The 14,406-nt window shown below is 58.7% G+C and overlaps 1 protein-coding gene across 1 annotated transcript in view; it reads right to left on the bottom strand.

The window, feature by feature from the left end:
• The window catches only part of VAC14 (VAC14 component of PIKFYVE complex), a 51,504-nt gene that overhangs the window by 17,820 nt on the left and 19,278 nt on the right, over positions 1-14,406 (bottom strand). Inside the window, exons 13-14 of the mRNA XM_035543763.2 lie at positions 6,876-7,026; positions 51-183 (exon numbers count right to left, since the gene is read on the bottom strand). Coding sequence (XP_035399656.2) covers positions 51-183; positions 6,876-7,026 — 284 coding nt within the window. The remainder of the gene's footprint in view (positions 1-50; positions 184-6,875; positions 7,027-14,406) is intronic.

The following is a 14,406-nucleotide window of genomic DNA, read 5'->3' as shown; positions in this document are numbered from 1 at the left end:
TCCCAGCCCGCCCTGCCCGCAAGGCGCCAGCGGAGCAGCAGGGCTCTGACCTGATGATGAAGGCTCCTCGCGTCTCCAGGAGTTTCCGTTCGCTGCTGAACCGCTTGAGCAGGTTGATCATGAACTTGTAGAAGTAGGAGTTCATGGTGGGGGTGGAGGGAGAGCACTCCAAGCCTTTCGTACCTGGGGAGGCGGGCGAAGGGGAGAAGAAATTAGAGCAGCTGGGTTATTTTGGCCAAAGCAGTCTCAGTCAGAGAGCAGACATCCAAAACACAGTCGCGGGACTCGGCAAGGGAGGGTAGGGGCACCAAAATGAGATTTCCAAGCCTCGTGTAACTGTGCCTGCTCAGCCCAGCAGCACCAGCCCTGCCCCAGCTCTCCCCATCCCAGAGGAAAGCACCTCCTGGTGTTCCCAGCCATCGGAGAAGGGCACAGGGATGAAATGGTCTTTTGGGGAGACCGTCCCAGAGCCACCAATTTTAGTAGCTGGGAGGAGAGGGGGTGCCCAAGACCATGCATAAATGGCCCATCCATCTGCAGGTGCTGCTGGGCCCCCTCGCAAAGCACCCTGAGGTGCCACCAGCCTCCGCAGGCGCTTCAGGACAGCACTCACGGTGGTGGGCAAAGCTTGCAGCCAGCACCCCACGGCTGGGGCACCGCACGCAGCCTCAGCTCACGGCCAGGTAGGGGGCAGGGAGGGGTGAGAAAAGGCATTTCCTAGCTCAGGGTACGCACAGGGAGTTAGAAAAAAATTATCGTTTCAGGGCTTGAAGCGCAGGGGGTGGGCAGGTACGGATTGCCTTTCCCACCGTGCAACTTCAGCGGGGATGGTGTATTCAGAAGGGCAGTGCTCAGAGCAAATGTTTGGAGGGTGTTTAAAGGCAAGCTCGCAACAGGGGGGGGGATCTCCCCTAACTGCCTGTGCAGGGCGGCTGGGACGTGTCGAAGCGTGGTGAGCCTGGGTGAGTGGGTCCCGCAGCATCCCCAGCACGGTCAGCGTTCAGTCTCCCACCAGATCGCACGGAAACGTGCAGGGTTTGATTTATGTGTGCTGTCTGCTTCTGTCAAGACTCAGCAGAGCACAGAGTGGCCAATTAAAAACACAATCAACCAGCCAAAGCCCAGGCTGATGGAAGAGCCCCTGGCCTGATTTCCCCTGCCCGATGGCAGGGACATGGGGAGGTACCGAGGGGCTCAGCCCCGGCATGTTCCCAGCGCTGCCCTGCCCCAGCAGCGGGTCCGAGGGGACCAAAGCACGAGTGGTTTTCTTTCTGGGGCGCAGGGTGGGAAGGAGAGGTGAATAGCTGGTAGAAACTGTCTTTCAAAGCTGAAGAAGTGGTATTTTTTTTGGTCTGTTTTGTCAGCAGCACCAAGCCATCCAGCCCAGAGCTGCTCACGGCAGGCAGGACGTGCATCACACCTCCACACCTACCAGCTCTTAATGGTGGTTTTAGGAGCACAGAGCCCAGATTCGAGTGGGGACACATGGCTGGCACGGCCTCCTTCCTCCCCCAGGCCGGGGCTTTCCTCCCGCCAGCCCCCAGGCAACTGTGGGTATCCCCGGGGAAGGTTTCACCACCGCTCGCCCTGCGTTTTGGAGCAGCGTGGCGACGGAGCAGCCTTGCTCGGTGGGCGGCCCTGCGGCTCACGGCACGGCACAGCGGGGTCTGGCTCGGCACGGCGGCAGGAGCAGCTCCGCGCAGCACGAGAGACAGGCGGGGAGAAGTGTTAAGAAAACTGCGGCTTAATTAATTGGAGCTTGCACCTCTCCCCCTTCCCCTGGAGCGAGGCGTGGCAGATCCGCAACCTGCCAGATCGGCTGCAAACGCACCACACGTGGGGCTGCAGGAACACTGCGGCAGCCCCCCAGCTTGTCCTTTCCCATGGGAAGCCTCAGAGCTGGGGACACGAGGGGAGCAGAAGGGCAAAAGCTGGCTGGATCTTGGTTTTCAGTATGAATACAGATGGTGTAAGCAGGGCCGCATGATCCTTCCGGCTTTTGGGGTCGGCGGATGCTGGCTGGGACAGAAAAAGCTGTGCGGAGCCGGGGCGGCTGCGAGTGCTCGCCACGGTTCGTGCCGTCGGTACGCTGCCATCGCTCATGGGGCCGCGTTATAAATCAAGAGAGACAGGCAATTAGGAACCTATATTAAGGCCCTTATAAATATATATTGCATGGCAGCCGGGAACATTCGGGCCGTCTGGCTGCCTGATGGACGGAGCTGTCTCGAAACCTTCGGCGGGTGAAGTGTCCCCAGACTGCTCTGGGAGAGGACGCGGGCGCTGACTCACATTTTCCTTCTTTGGCCACTGAGCACCGAATTTCACCATAGCAGAGAACACAACTTTTGCTAATTTTCCATGATTAGTTTCAAACTGGTCCTAATTAAAACCGGTGCAGACTTGCCTGGCTCCATTTAAACCGAATTTAAACGCGATTTGACCAGAATTGATTCCTTTCCGAAGCACGCTAAATCCGGGTAAGCTGTTTAACAGCTATCCACGAGGGCATTGGCGGCGGTTTAGCTAAAATGATTTACTTTAACCCATAATTGGAGCCATCTCAGCGCCGACCGGGGCTGGGATACAGGAGGTGGCTGAGCTGAAAGCTGCTGGCAGGGAGAGGAGCACATGCACGGGGTCAGCGTGCCGAGCACCGCAGGGTGGATGCTGTGCCTCGATCGCTAAAAAGAGGTGAATTAGGGTTGTTTTTAAGGCTGTTTCCTTGCTCATGAGGGTCCGGGAGGAGGTTTTGCTCCCAGCATCCGGACACCCAGCACCCTGCCCTGCCCAAGCATCCCTCCAGCCCCGGGGCCTCAAGCCTCCCCTCAGTCCTCCGCTCCTCCGTGCGTGGCTGGGGCGAGCTGTGGGCCCCAGCGGCGTGGGAGGCAGCGCTGGCGGATGGAGCCCAGCGAAACCCCGTCGTGGGAATCTGCACCACATCTCCCCCCGGCAGCCTTCCCCAGGATGTTTTGAATTTGAGCTTTCGCAAACACGGCGCAGCGAAGCCACGCGGAGCGGGATAAAAATAGAGCCGTTAAGAAAAAATAAAAAAAAAAATTAAAAAAAGGCAAACTCTCCCACCGAAACCCAATAGCTGGAAACAGACGTGAACGTGTCGGCAGCTCAGCTGGGCTCTGACAAACCTCAGGGCCCAGGATGCTGCTGAGGAAACCAGCCCACCGACAGCCCCGGGCTGCGCTCTGCCTGCTCCCTGCATGGATGCCCGGGCACACGGAGGCTGCTCCGCTCCCTACCAGGCCAAAGAGCCCTGGGCTTGTGATTTCGGGGGTGTCAGAGCATCACTGGGCTGACATCTGAGCCTGCTACCTGCTCGTTGCTCCTTGCTAAGGCAGATCAATAACCAAAACGCAGCAGGGGTCTGGCCCGGACACGGTACAGGGGAAGGAAACACCCTGCAGAGCCGCAGAGAGGGCAGAGGCGCAGCCTGGCATCCAGCGGGCTGAGGCTCCATCAGTGCCATGTGGGAGGGAAGGCGATGAGGACATGGAGGGCTGGCAGCTCTGCAGAGAGAGGTGAGACACGGACAGTTGCCCACAAGCAGGGGTGAGACGGTTCCCCCAGGAACTGGGGCGCTGAGCTGAGCACCCAGCCGGGACGGCTCCTTCCTCGCTTGCCCCCTCTCCTCCCCATCCGACGAAGCCTGCTTGCAAACCAGCTCCTTGCAGAGCAAACGGCCCGTTTTGTGGTATCTGCTGCGCCCCTGCCTTTAGCAGGGGAGATGAGCGGGGGGGACTTTGCTTTTCTGCCACCGGGGGGGGCCAGGCAGGAGCCCAGGTGGTGGCACTGCGCCCACCAGTTCACCACTGCGCCCACCTTCCATCGCTGCCTGCTGGAAGCAGCACCACAGGTAGCCAAGCGCTCCCCTGGGATTCCCGGGGCACGAGCCCCGTTTCAGTCAGCTCGGACCCTTGCAGAAACCCCCCAGGACGTGTTACCCAAGCACCAAGGGCTCTCCAGGGCCCCCAGGAGCGTCCACAGCCCCAGGAGCGTGCCAGATGCCGGCACTACTCTGGCTCCTCCAGAGCCCACCGCGTGCTGTGGACGCTTTTGACTCGAAATCGCAGACCTGCTCAAAACTTTGCCCTGCTGGAAATGCCAGTTTGGCACACCTCAGCCAAGGGGCCAGCTTTCCTTTGCTGCCTCAGGGACCCCCAGGAGCCCAGGGACCAACATTTCCAAGCCCTCTGAAGCTCTGCGGGTTATGCAGGGGGCAGCCGGGTGGCAGACAAGGCAAAGGGAGCGCTTCGGCTCCCTAGGGACCACCTCCAGGCTGAGGACACGGGGATGCCCTGACATGCTTTCGGCATAAACCACGACGTGTTGCAGCAAGGAAACGTGCAGGTTTCCTCCTGGTCCTCCCCGCCACATCCCCAGGCAGAAGGTGACGAGGCAACAGCCAAAGCCAGTGCCCTGCCACGCTCTCGTGGGGCTGACAGAGCAGCTCTTCCTCCCCGTGGTGCTGGAGGAGGGACAGCGAGGGTCCCACGCACCGTGCTTCTCGACTTGCCCTGGCTCATTGTGTCCGGGGGAGCCGTCGGAGGGCAGCCGACCTTATGTAAGCAGAGAACAAAGCAGCTAAATAAAAACCCGAGCTGGGAACGGGCTGCGGAAGTGGGACACGGCTTTCCTGGCTAATCAACGAGCATCTGAAGGAAACTGAGCTGAATGGCAGGGAAACAACTGCATAAACACATCCCGGGGGAAGAAAGGGTGAGAGAGGAAGCGGGGGAAGCCCGCAGCGTGGCATGGGCCCCCTCCACCTCCCCTGCTGCCCTCGCCGCTCACCTTGGGCGACAGAGCTTGGAGCGGAGATGGAGAGTACCTGCGGAGATGGAGAGTACCTGCGGAGCCGCATGCTCGGATGGGGCTCAGATGTGGGAGAGGAGGGGATCTGAGTTCACTCAGCCCGTGCAGCTCTCCTTCCAGAGAAGGTCTCTCCTCTGAAGGAGACGAAGGCAGTGAGTTTAACCCCGGGGAGGAGCGTGGCGTGAGAGCATCCTGCCCTCGAGACACGGCCACGTGAGCCAAGCACGGTGCAGAACCACCCGGGGAGCTGTGTGCAGGGACTGCTGCCCTGCACCCCGGTACAAACCCAGGTCCTGCTGCTGTGGGGTCATGCAGCACCTTGGAGTGCACACCCGGTACAAACCCAGTTCCCTTGGGGTGTACACCCGGTGCCTGGGCACTCGCCCACGCCTGGCCTGCGGGGCAGAGGTTGGGTTCGCTTGGAGTGCCATTACCGCAGCACCGCGCAGACCAGGGGGGTTTCTATCAGCCATGCTCCCGCTCCAAAAAAAAAAAAAAACAAACAACAAAAAAAGGAGTCTTGCAGAGTCTCCACTTTCCCAGCCAAAATCCAGGGGGGTCCTAGCCCTGAGAGGCTGACGTCCAGTCCCTAGAGCCTTCCAAGGCGAGTGAACTGGCCTCTTTTCCCCGCCCCAACAGCACCCACCGCTGGGCACGAGCCCAGGGCTGTGCACAGCTCAGCCCCGAATATGTTCCTACAGAAATCCCCCACTGCATCGCGAGGCAGCGGGTGAGCAGCGCGGCGCACACCATGGCCACGCTGGGACAAACAGCCCTGCACGGGGCCCTGCGAAGCGCAGCGCTTCTCCACGCCACGCCGCGATAGCTGGAGCCGGGCTGCTCCTCCCGAGCGCTACGAGGGGCCACGGCAGCCGTTGGGATGCGCGCCATCCAGGCTGCTATTTTTAGATAATCCACAAGGAAGGAAACCTCAGGCAAGAGCCATCAGCGTGAGCTGAGCTGCAGCCCTCCGGCTGCTTGGCCAGCGCCGCAGGCTGCTCCACCCACGCAGCCTCGCTGGGGACATCGGTGCATCGCTGGCACCCGCGGAGCTCAGCGGGCTTCCAGCCCCCACATCCAAGACAGGTAGCTCTGCAAAACTCAAACCGCCCAGGGAGCCTCAAACCCTGGGCTGGTTCCTGCCGCAGACCTTCCCAAGCCCAGGGAGGGGAGAATTATTTGTGCTCTTTGGAGGAAACTCAGCCCAGGGAGCAGGAGCGAAGCTCCAGCGGTGATTTTGCGAGGCACGGCGGCTGCGTGCTGCGCAGGAGAGGCAGCCCTGGCTCTGCTCTTGGTTTACAATCCTGAGCTGACATGAAATGTGTCTTTGGCCGGGACGACCTGGCTCGGGGAGCGCAACTGGGAGGCTCCTCGATAGCGGCAGCAGCAGAGGAGAAGGGGCAGCCAAGCAATTGCAGAGGATAAGCCACAGACAGGGGAAGGTGGAAAAAAAACGCCTGATGCGCTGGGATGATTAATGGAAGGCTTTTTTTTTTTTTTTTCCCCCTCCCAAGTCCCCAAACAATAGGACTGTCCTTCTTCATCTCTCTGAGGGCTCAGGGCGACGCCGTGGTTCACATTCAGCACACGCAGCCACAAGCAGGCGAGGCGCTGCACCGTGGGCACGGGCTGAGCCCTCCGCAGCGCTGTGCTTTGGGCACCTCGGGTGGCAGCCAACAGCCTGTCCCGAGCCACGTTTAGGGCTCTGAGGGCTTCTACGAGCAGAAAAGAGGCTGCCACCCAAGGCCCCATAAAAAAAGGGGCAATAACAACATCCCCCAACACCAACCTCTGCAGCATCTTGCTGCTAACCATGGCCAATTCCCCAAAAGATGAGCCAGAACGAAGAGCAATAAAATACAGAAAGCTCCATGGCAGACCGAATCCCCCAGTGATGTGGGGTGGGAACTGATATATTGATTTCTTAGCCCCAGAGAAGCCTTCCCTTCCACCTGAGAAGGTCTGACATGGGTGCCACCTAGCATCAAGTGGCTTGACTTTGTGATTCAGATCCTGGGCAGCAAGAAGCAGCGCAGGGCACTTACCCGAGGCGCTCAGCTGGCTGTTTCTGACGGGGATGTGCAGCTCCACGTGGCCGGGGCGTGGGTCAGAGGCCTCGGAGGGGCCGTGCCCCTCCGTCTGCCCCGCTGGGGAAGAGGCGATCTCGGCCAGCACCTCGAGGTCCTTCAGGATGACCTGCAGGGAGAGGAGGAGCACTGGGTGAGCGGGCACAAAGCCAGGAGCAGAGGGGCCGTGGGGTGGGTTTCGCTTTCCAAAATCCCTGTTGGGGCAGGGGAGGTGGGAGGGTGAGCGCCAAATCCCAAGACGCAGGGAAAACAGGGCTAGCTATGAGGCCCAAAGCAGAGATTTCAACTGATTGCAGAGTAGCTGGGGCAGGAAAAAGAAAAGGGGACAAACCCAACAGTTTGTATGCTGCAAGTCCCAGGGCAGCACAGGAAATTAAGCCACATTTACACAGCCAGGAGTGGGGTTTGCTTCCCCCTCTCCCCATTTTGGGGTTTGCCCCGAGTGCGGCCCCAGCTCCCCTGCACCCCTGAGCAGCTCCTTCTTCCCACAGCCAGTTAAGGCCACGCTGACTATATATAGAGCTTCTGGAGAAATTATTACAGGTCCGTTTTTTTTTTTTTTTTTTTCTTTTTTTCCCACCTCTTCTCATGTCTCGAGCTATTTTGGGTCCCTCTTCATCCAAATGTCCTTGGGTCTAGGTGCCTCATCGGTCCTCCCTGACGTGCCAGGGCTGTGCGGAGCAGCGAGGCTGCCCAAAAGGGCTGACTGCCACGTCTGAGCCCTCCGCACCCAGCACAGCACAGCCCTGGACATCCAGCACAGCACCGAGGGCTTTCCACGTGCTCTCATGAGGCCCTGGGCATCTTTCTATGGAGCTGCAGTTAGCCGGGAGCTTTAGCTTCAGAGCTACTAAGAAAACCCTCACCCCACTACAAAAAAACCACCACAATATGTCTTTTTATAACACGCAGAACGTGAAAATGGGACCCTGATAATGCGAAAGGCAGGTGCTCCTGGCTTTCTCTATTGCATTGATATCTTAAGTGATTTTTTGTAATTATTGCATAGATACTTTAAGTGATTTTTTTTGCAATTACAGCCGATCTCGCGCCGATGTTTAAAACCCATAGCCTTACAGCCTGCAGCCTGGTGCCCAGGAGGGCACGGGGAGAGGAGCAGGGAGAGCTGCTCCATGGCCAGTGTGCAAAGCACCTGGACGAGCACCTCGCTGCCCCCCCATCAGCTCCTCTGGTACCTGTGGGTCGCATCCTGACCCTCCTCGGCCCGGGGAGGCAGAGCCAGTGTTGGAAAGCCGATAACCACCCGGCTCCAGCACACTTGGGAGGACCCCGGGAGCACAAACACCACCAGGTCCCAGCCTGTGGCTGCCCCAGGGAGGAGGACAGCCGACATCAGCAGCTTTGGCAGCGAGGAACCGTCCCCGGGGGCCAGGAGAGCGCAGCCCAGCCCATGGTGCCTCCGCGGTGCTGTCACGGGGGGACCTGGTTGCCAGCGGGTGCTGCTCAGGGGGAGGCACCGATCTGGGTAAATAACACCCCTGGAGGCTTCTGCCTCTCGTTGCTTTTGGCTGAAACCAGCAGGGACCCAAAGGTCTTGGCTCACCTCTGGGGTGCACTGGGCAGCACTGGGAGCTGGGTGGTGGCAAAAACCAGCCGGAGAGCTGTGGTACGGCACGGCGCCGTGTCACTCACAGCCCCCTAATTTAGGGCATTTTCTGTAGGGTGGGCAAACACACACGTCGCTGCAGCATGGATGGGGATGGAGGAGAAGCTGGAGGGGGAGCCAGGTGAGCCCCCACATGGGCTGCATCTCTCAGCTGCAAAAACCCGTAGGAAATAAGCCGGGAGGGATGGGTGCAGGAGGCCCCGGAGGAAGAGGAGGAGCAGATGGAGGCGAAGGCCCGGGGTTTTCCAGCCGTGGGAAAGAGGCAGGGAGGCCCGGCCTCCGCCCCGCGTGCTGCAGAGAGGCTTCCCGGCCGCGGCCGGAGCCGAGCCAGGAGCGCTTGGTATGCGCCGCACATCCCTGCGCTGAGCTGAGACCGAGCTTTGTGCACGAGGAGGCTGCGAGAGAGCGGCATCCTGCAGGGGCTGCGAGTGCCATGGCAACGGGACGGCTGCGCCAGCGGGTCCCCGTCCCTGGGATCATCGGTCCCAGTCCCCGGGACCATCCAACGAAAGGGCCGGGGCCATCTCCAGCTCCCCGGAGAGGGCGCGAGGATGCGCAGGGCTGGGCTCGCCCTGGGGAGAGCCTCTGGGGGCCAAGCGCTGGATCCCCGGGGGTTTTAGGGAAGAGGGAGGTGAATCAGCCCTGCAGCGAGGTTGGGAGGAGAGTGAGAGACCCCTCACCTCCCCGGGGGCTGTGTGAGGTGCACACCACGGGCCCCCTCCAGGTCTCTCTGGATCCAGGTCGGGTTAATTCACCTCTCCTTCTGCTTGAATTGCGCCCAGACCAGCTCTGCCATCTCACGCCCAGCCTTGCAGAGGGACAGATGGATGGATGCCCCTCCCGTGCTCCCCTCGGGTGCCTTCCCACGTGCCAACTGTCCCCTTGGTGTCCCTGCTGGGGCTCTGCCTCTGGCCAAAACGCACCCGCAGCCCTCAGCAGCGGGGAGGAGGAGCGGTGCTGCCGTCCCAGGCAGCCCCCTTTCCCTCTGCTCGGCACGGGGACTGGAGGTCCTCAAGGCGCTCTGAAGGCTTCACTGAGTTTGTCTAGGTGGTTTTTTCTCCTTCCTAACCTTGCAGATGTTACTGGGGAGGGGAGGAAAGCACGGGAGCGCCGTCCCAGAGCCAAGAGCGGTGAGCAGCAAGGCTGGCTGGGCCCCAGGCGCGCACGGTGTGAAAAGCAAACTCACGTCCCCCCCTCCGCCGGCTTTAAAAACAAAAAAAGAAGAAAAAACCACCATTAATCTTCCCACACCAATTTAACCGGGCCTCTTTTCAGGTCCCCAGCACAGCAACTTCTATCCTCTGATCCTGCCAAGGGTTTTTTTCCCTTCCAGCCGTCAGATTTCAGCCTGCTGCTGGGAGGGGATGGGAGCAGCGTGGCCGGGGCTTCTCCTCCCCCCTGCGGTGCTGCTCCTCGCACCTCCGGGGCATTTGCTGAAGCTAGCACGGGGGGGGAGAGGCTTCTGCCAAGGGCAAATCATCCCAGGATGTGTGAGCACACCTTCACAGCACCAGCACAAGCAGGTGGGGGAGCTGGTTGGTAACACGGCCACTGCCAGCCAAAACCACGCCAGAGACCTGAGAACTCCGCGTCCTCCCTCCTGCTCTCACAGATCCCCCGTCTGCACCCATCCTGGGGTGCAAGGGCAGGCCTGGTGCATGCTGTCCCCAAAAAGGGAGAAGCAATCAGCCCCCTGGGGAAAATGCACGGCACTCTGCCGAGCTGCCACAGCCCCGAGCACCTCTTTGGAGGTGTTTAGTTGGGGTACGGGGAGCCTGGTGCCACCTGGTGCCACCGAGCTGGGTTCGTTGTGCACTGCAGCGCGGTGAAGGATGCACGGAGAGGGATGCAGGCAAGCCAAGGCCAGTGGGAGCGAGCTGCCGGTGCCCCCTGGGGGGCTGAATGCCTGCCAAGGCACAACGGGCACTGTTTTCGGGCTGCTTGCACAGACCCGAGACTGGGCTGACCACATTTTCCACGACCCAGCTTAAATTATACACCTCTCTGTATACCCCATCATTAAAGTGCACCCTGAAGCGTAACTTCTCCTCTCGAGCACGGGTAACCTCCCCGCCCCGGTATCTAGTCACCTCGAGTCTCCCTCTGGAAAATATTTACCACCAAAAAACCATTAAAAAGCCAGGCACAGGCGTGTCAGAGCTCTCCTCTTGGTGCACTCTCCCCTTTCAGCTCACTGCTTTGCGCAGGACCACGGTACTTCAGTGGCAGGGGATTAAAGTCTAGGAGCAGGAGCATGACGGAGCTAAATCCAACGGAGCACAACTGGAAACTACACCATGCTCAGACAGCTTTGGCACAAGCTTTTGTTCAGCCTCATTCACAGGGAATTGGGTGCAAGAGGAGAGGTTTGCAGGGACTTAAAAGGTGATGGCACAGCTCACGGAGCATGCCAGGAACTGGGCTCCGAAACCTGCTGCAGCATCCAGGGGCGTTGGGTGCCGCATGGTATGTGACTTACTACGTGGAGACACCAGCAGCACTTCCAAGGCTCAGAGCTACCTTGGTAGGTGCCTCCACACCAGATTTTTGCTGGCAGGGAATAAAACACATGCTTAATTTGTGTGTGACCACAGCACGTGCTCTTTGGGGAGGGTACCAGCTCCCGCTGCTTGTCCAGCGCGGCAGATGTGGGATGCTCCAGGAGACACAACTGCAAGGTGCAAGCTAGGACATCGCTGGGATCTTCCCGCTGCATTCAGAGCCTGGTGTTCCCGCTGCATGAACACAGGTAGGTTTTTGTGTCAGCAGAGCACAGAGGGAGCAGGACTTTATCCTGCCTCAGATCAGACCCCAGCTCCTCCTCGTGCGTCATCCTCGCGTGAGTCAGACAAAAGTCCCAGCACAACCTCCAGCCCCCAGCGAGGCTGATAGCAGCAGATAAGCAAAAAGGAGGATGTAAATAAACAGCTCTGATTTGCAGCTGGAGAAAGGAAAACAGCACAAACCAAGAAAACAAGCAGTGCCACCGGTGCAGGTTCTTCTCGGAAATCCCCTGCTGTGTTCCCCTGGGCACGGCTGAGCAGCCGACCTGGAAACTACCTCTGCAAGAGGAGCTTGCAGAGAGCAACAACCTGCAGAGCAAGTCTTGCCTTCAGCCACAGCCAGCAGCAACCGTGTTTTTAACCTGAGCATGGAAAGGTCCAGCACGCTTCTGTCCAAAGGCACCTGGGCTCCGACTTCTCACTTTCTCCACCATCAGCCCTTCAGCCCCTCGCTAGCAAGTGTCAGGGCTGTGAGACCTGCACAGGTGAAAGGAGCAGCTCGTGCAGAAAAAGCCATGCTCACCACAATCCTGTTATCCTGAAGCCGTTAGGAAGTTTTAACCACATCAAATTTTAACCAGTGCTTTTCAAGACTGAGCCCAAAACCACCTCTGACATGCAGAGAAACGCGGGGCAGGGAAGCACGGAGCCAGCACAGGACGATGCAGTACAGCAACCCAAAACCTGACAGCCAGGAGTCTTGCCTCCCAACTCGTCTATGTATCAAAGGGAATTGCTTGCTTCAGCTTCGCTCCAGCTCCTTTGTGCTGCGCTGCATTTGGGAATCTTAATGAGGTCTCTTGGCCGTTTCTTCACTGGCACTGGGGAATTGGGAACGGCCGGGAAGAGGAGGGAAGGCGGAGATGACTCAGGATGCCACAGATGCATCATGAGATGCTGGCCCCTGCTCAGCGTGGTGGAGGTGGTACAACACCTTGTGCTGCTCGAACATGAAAAACATACGTGACAACTTAAAGGGCGCAGATTCAGCCCCATCCAGTGCAAATTCCTCCTTGATTATTTATGGCGAGTGCGTGGAGAGACTCAGAGCAGCTCAGCAAGACCAGACTTAACAGCAAGGTGCCTGAACACAGTCCCCGTGCTAACCTGGCCATCCCCAGCCCATTAGCTGAGAGCTTTTTGGGATCCCAATTTGCCCCAGGACACCATGAATGTGTGTAGGAACACTGCAGTGCCCTCGAGCAGGGAGGAGGACTAACATGGCTTAGAGAGCACCCCACACCCCCTTTTCTAGCAGGGGCTGACATTTCAGGTTAGCTATCTCAATTTGCCCTCATCGTTCCCAAAAATGCTTGGCTTGAACCCCCCCCTCCTACTGTTTTGGTCATTTCTATTTCCTCTGCAGAGAGCAGCAAACATGGCTGGGAGCCAGCTGAGCAGTGATATTTAATGGATTGACTTGTCTATGGATTTCCTTCAAAAAAATCCCCCCCAAACATTTAAATAAATAGAAGACAGGATTAAATAAATCAGCTTAAAATTACTTTTGAGCCATTCCCAGTTATGTCACATGGAGGAAATGCATCACCGGGGTCCTTTCTTCACTGCTTTTTTCAAATATTAATAAGCAGTGTAATTGCAACATGACTCACTGCAGTCTCCTGCCAAGCCGGAGAGACTATCTGCAAGATGCAGGCTTTCTGGAGCGCTGCAAAGGCAGATGTGTGCTTGGGGACTCTTTTGGAAAGGTTTGCATCGTAAGCAGCAGGGTATGGAAAATGGCCAGGCAGCCGCTTGCCTTTGCAAGTGCAAGTCATTCCCTCGCTTGCTCATTCCCTTCCCTCCTCTCTTAACGCCCCCTCGCACGAGGGATTTACTGTGGGCTTGGGGTTCGATGCCCTGAGCGTGTAATCCCAAGCAGGGAGCGTGTGATTTTTATTCCACGAGGAAGATCTGGCCTGAGAGGCTTCAAGGGCCGCCGGCAGCTTTGTGCAAGCCGCATCTAAACCCAGGCCAGCAACGGGGGAAGCGCCACTGGTGCCTGACCAGCTGCTGCCCAAAGCCGCCAGTATCCCACACCAGAAACGCTCTAGAGTGCGACAGAGAAAGGGAGAAAAAGAGAAAGATGCTGGTATTGTGAAGACCAGAATGGAAAACGAAACAAAAAAAGGGGTGAGGAAGAAAGAGAAGGAAATGGGAGAAGAGGCACAGCATCTCAGTAAGGGAGCAACCTGGAGGTGGAAAGCATGGCACCGGGGAGCCGAGGAGCAGGCAGGGGGACTCGGAGAGCCAGGCCAGAGCAGGGACAGGGAGGAGTGAGCCACCTATTTGTTTTGTTCTCTCCTGAGTCATCCTGCTGCTGCTATGGGTCTAACAGCCAGCCATCAGGCCTGAAAGCTCACTCCTACAGCACGAGCTCGGGGCAGAGCAGCACAGACGGACGTTTACTCTTAGCTTTAACGACTTCAAAAAACACTACCAGAGTTAAAAACCCACCCTGCTCTTTGCAGTGGGGGTTTACAAAGAGGGGACAGTCAGGATTTACAGAGGGGGGACAGTTGGGCACATTTTGTGTCCTCCCCAGGAGCCGCGGTGTGAATGCAGCACCCCAGTCTCGGCGGTGGCACCGTCCCTGCCTCCTGCTGTGGCGGGTGCCTGGGAGCAGTGGGGCAGCAGGCCGGCTCCTCGGCCTGCACCACACGGGTCCACACACGAGGAATAAAGCCCAACCTGCTGGGAAAACATCCCGTGTGGCACAGAAGAATAAAGCTCGACCTGCTGGGAAAAGGGGAAAACGCCCCATGTCTGGGCCTACCCCGCAGCTCTGCTCCAGGCTCCGGCACGCTGGGCCGAGGCGACAACTCTCTGCTGCCGCACGGGCTGGGCCTGGCGTGGTTGCTCAGAGGGTGTCTCAAAGGCATGTTGACACAGACGATGAGGTAGTGTCTGAATTCTGAGCCTGGGGACACGGGAAGGGGCTAAAGGCAGGGGCCTGCCCCCCGAGCATGGGGCATCGCGGTGGTCACACCACACGGGCAGCTCTACCAGGCACGGCTGATGGGGCCCTGCCAGCAGTGGGCACTGCTTAACTGCTTTGCCAGGTCTCAGCTAAGTTTTT

Source organism: Cygnus atratus, chromosome 12, assembly GCF_013377495.2.
Source record: "Cygnus atratus isolate AKBS03 ecotype Queensland, Australia chromosome 12, CAtr_DNAZoo_HiC_assembly, whole genome shotgun sequence".
NCBI lineage: Eukaryota > Metazoa > Chordata > Aves > Anseriformes > Anatidae > Cygnus > Cygnus atratus.
The sequence above is the reverse complement of the archived record's forward strand: the minus strand, read 5'-3'. Positions and strand labels throughout refer to the sequence as shown.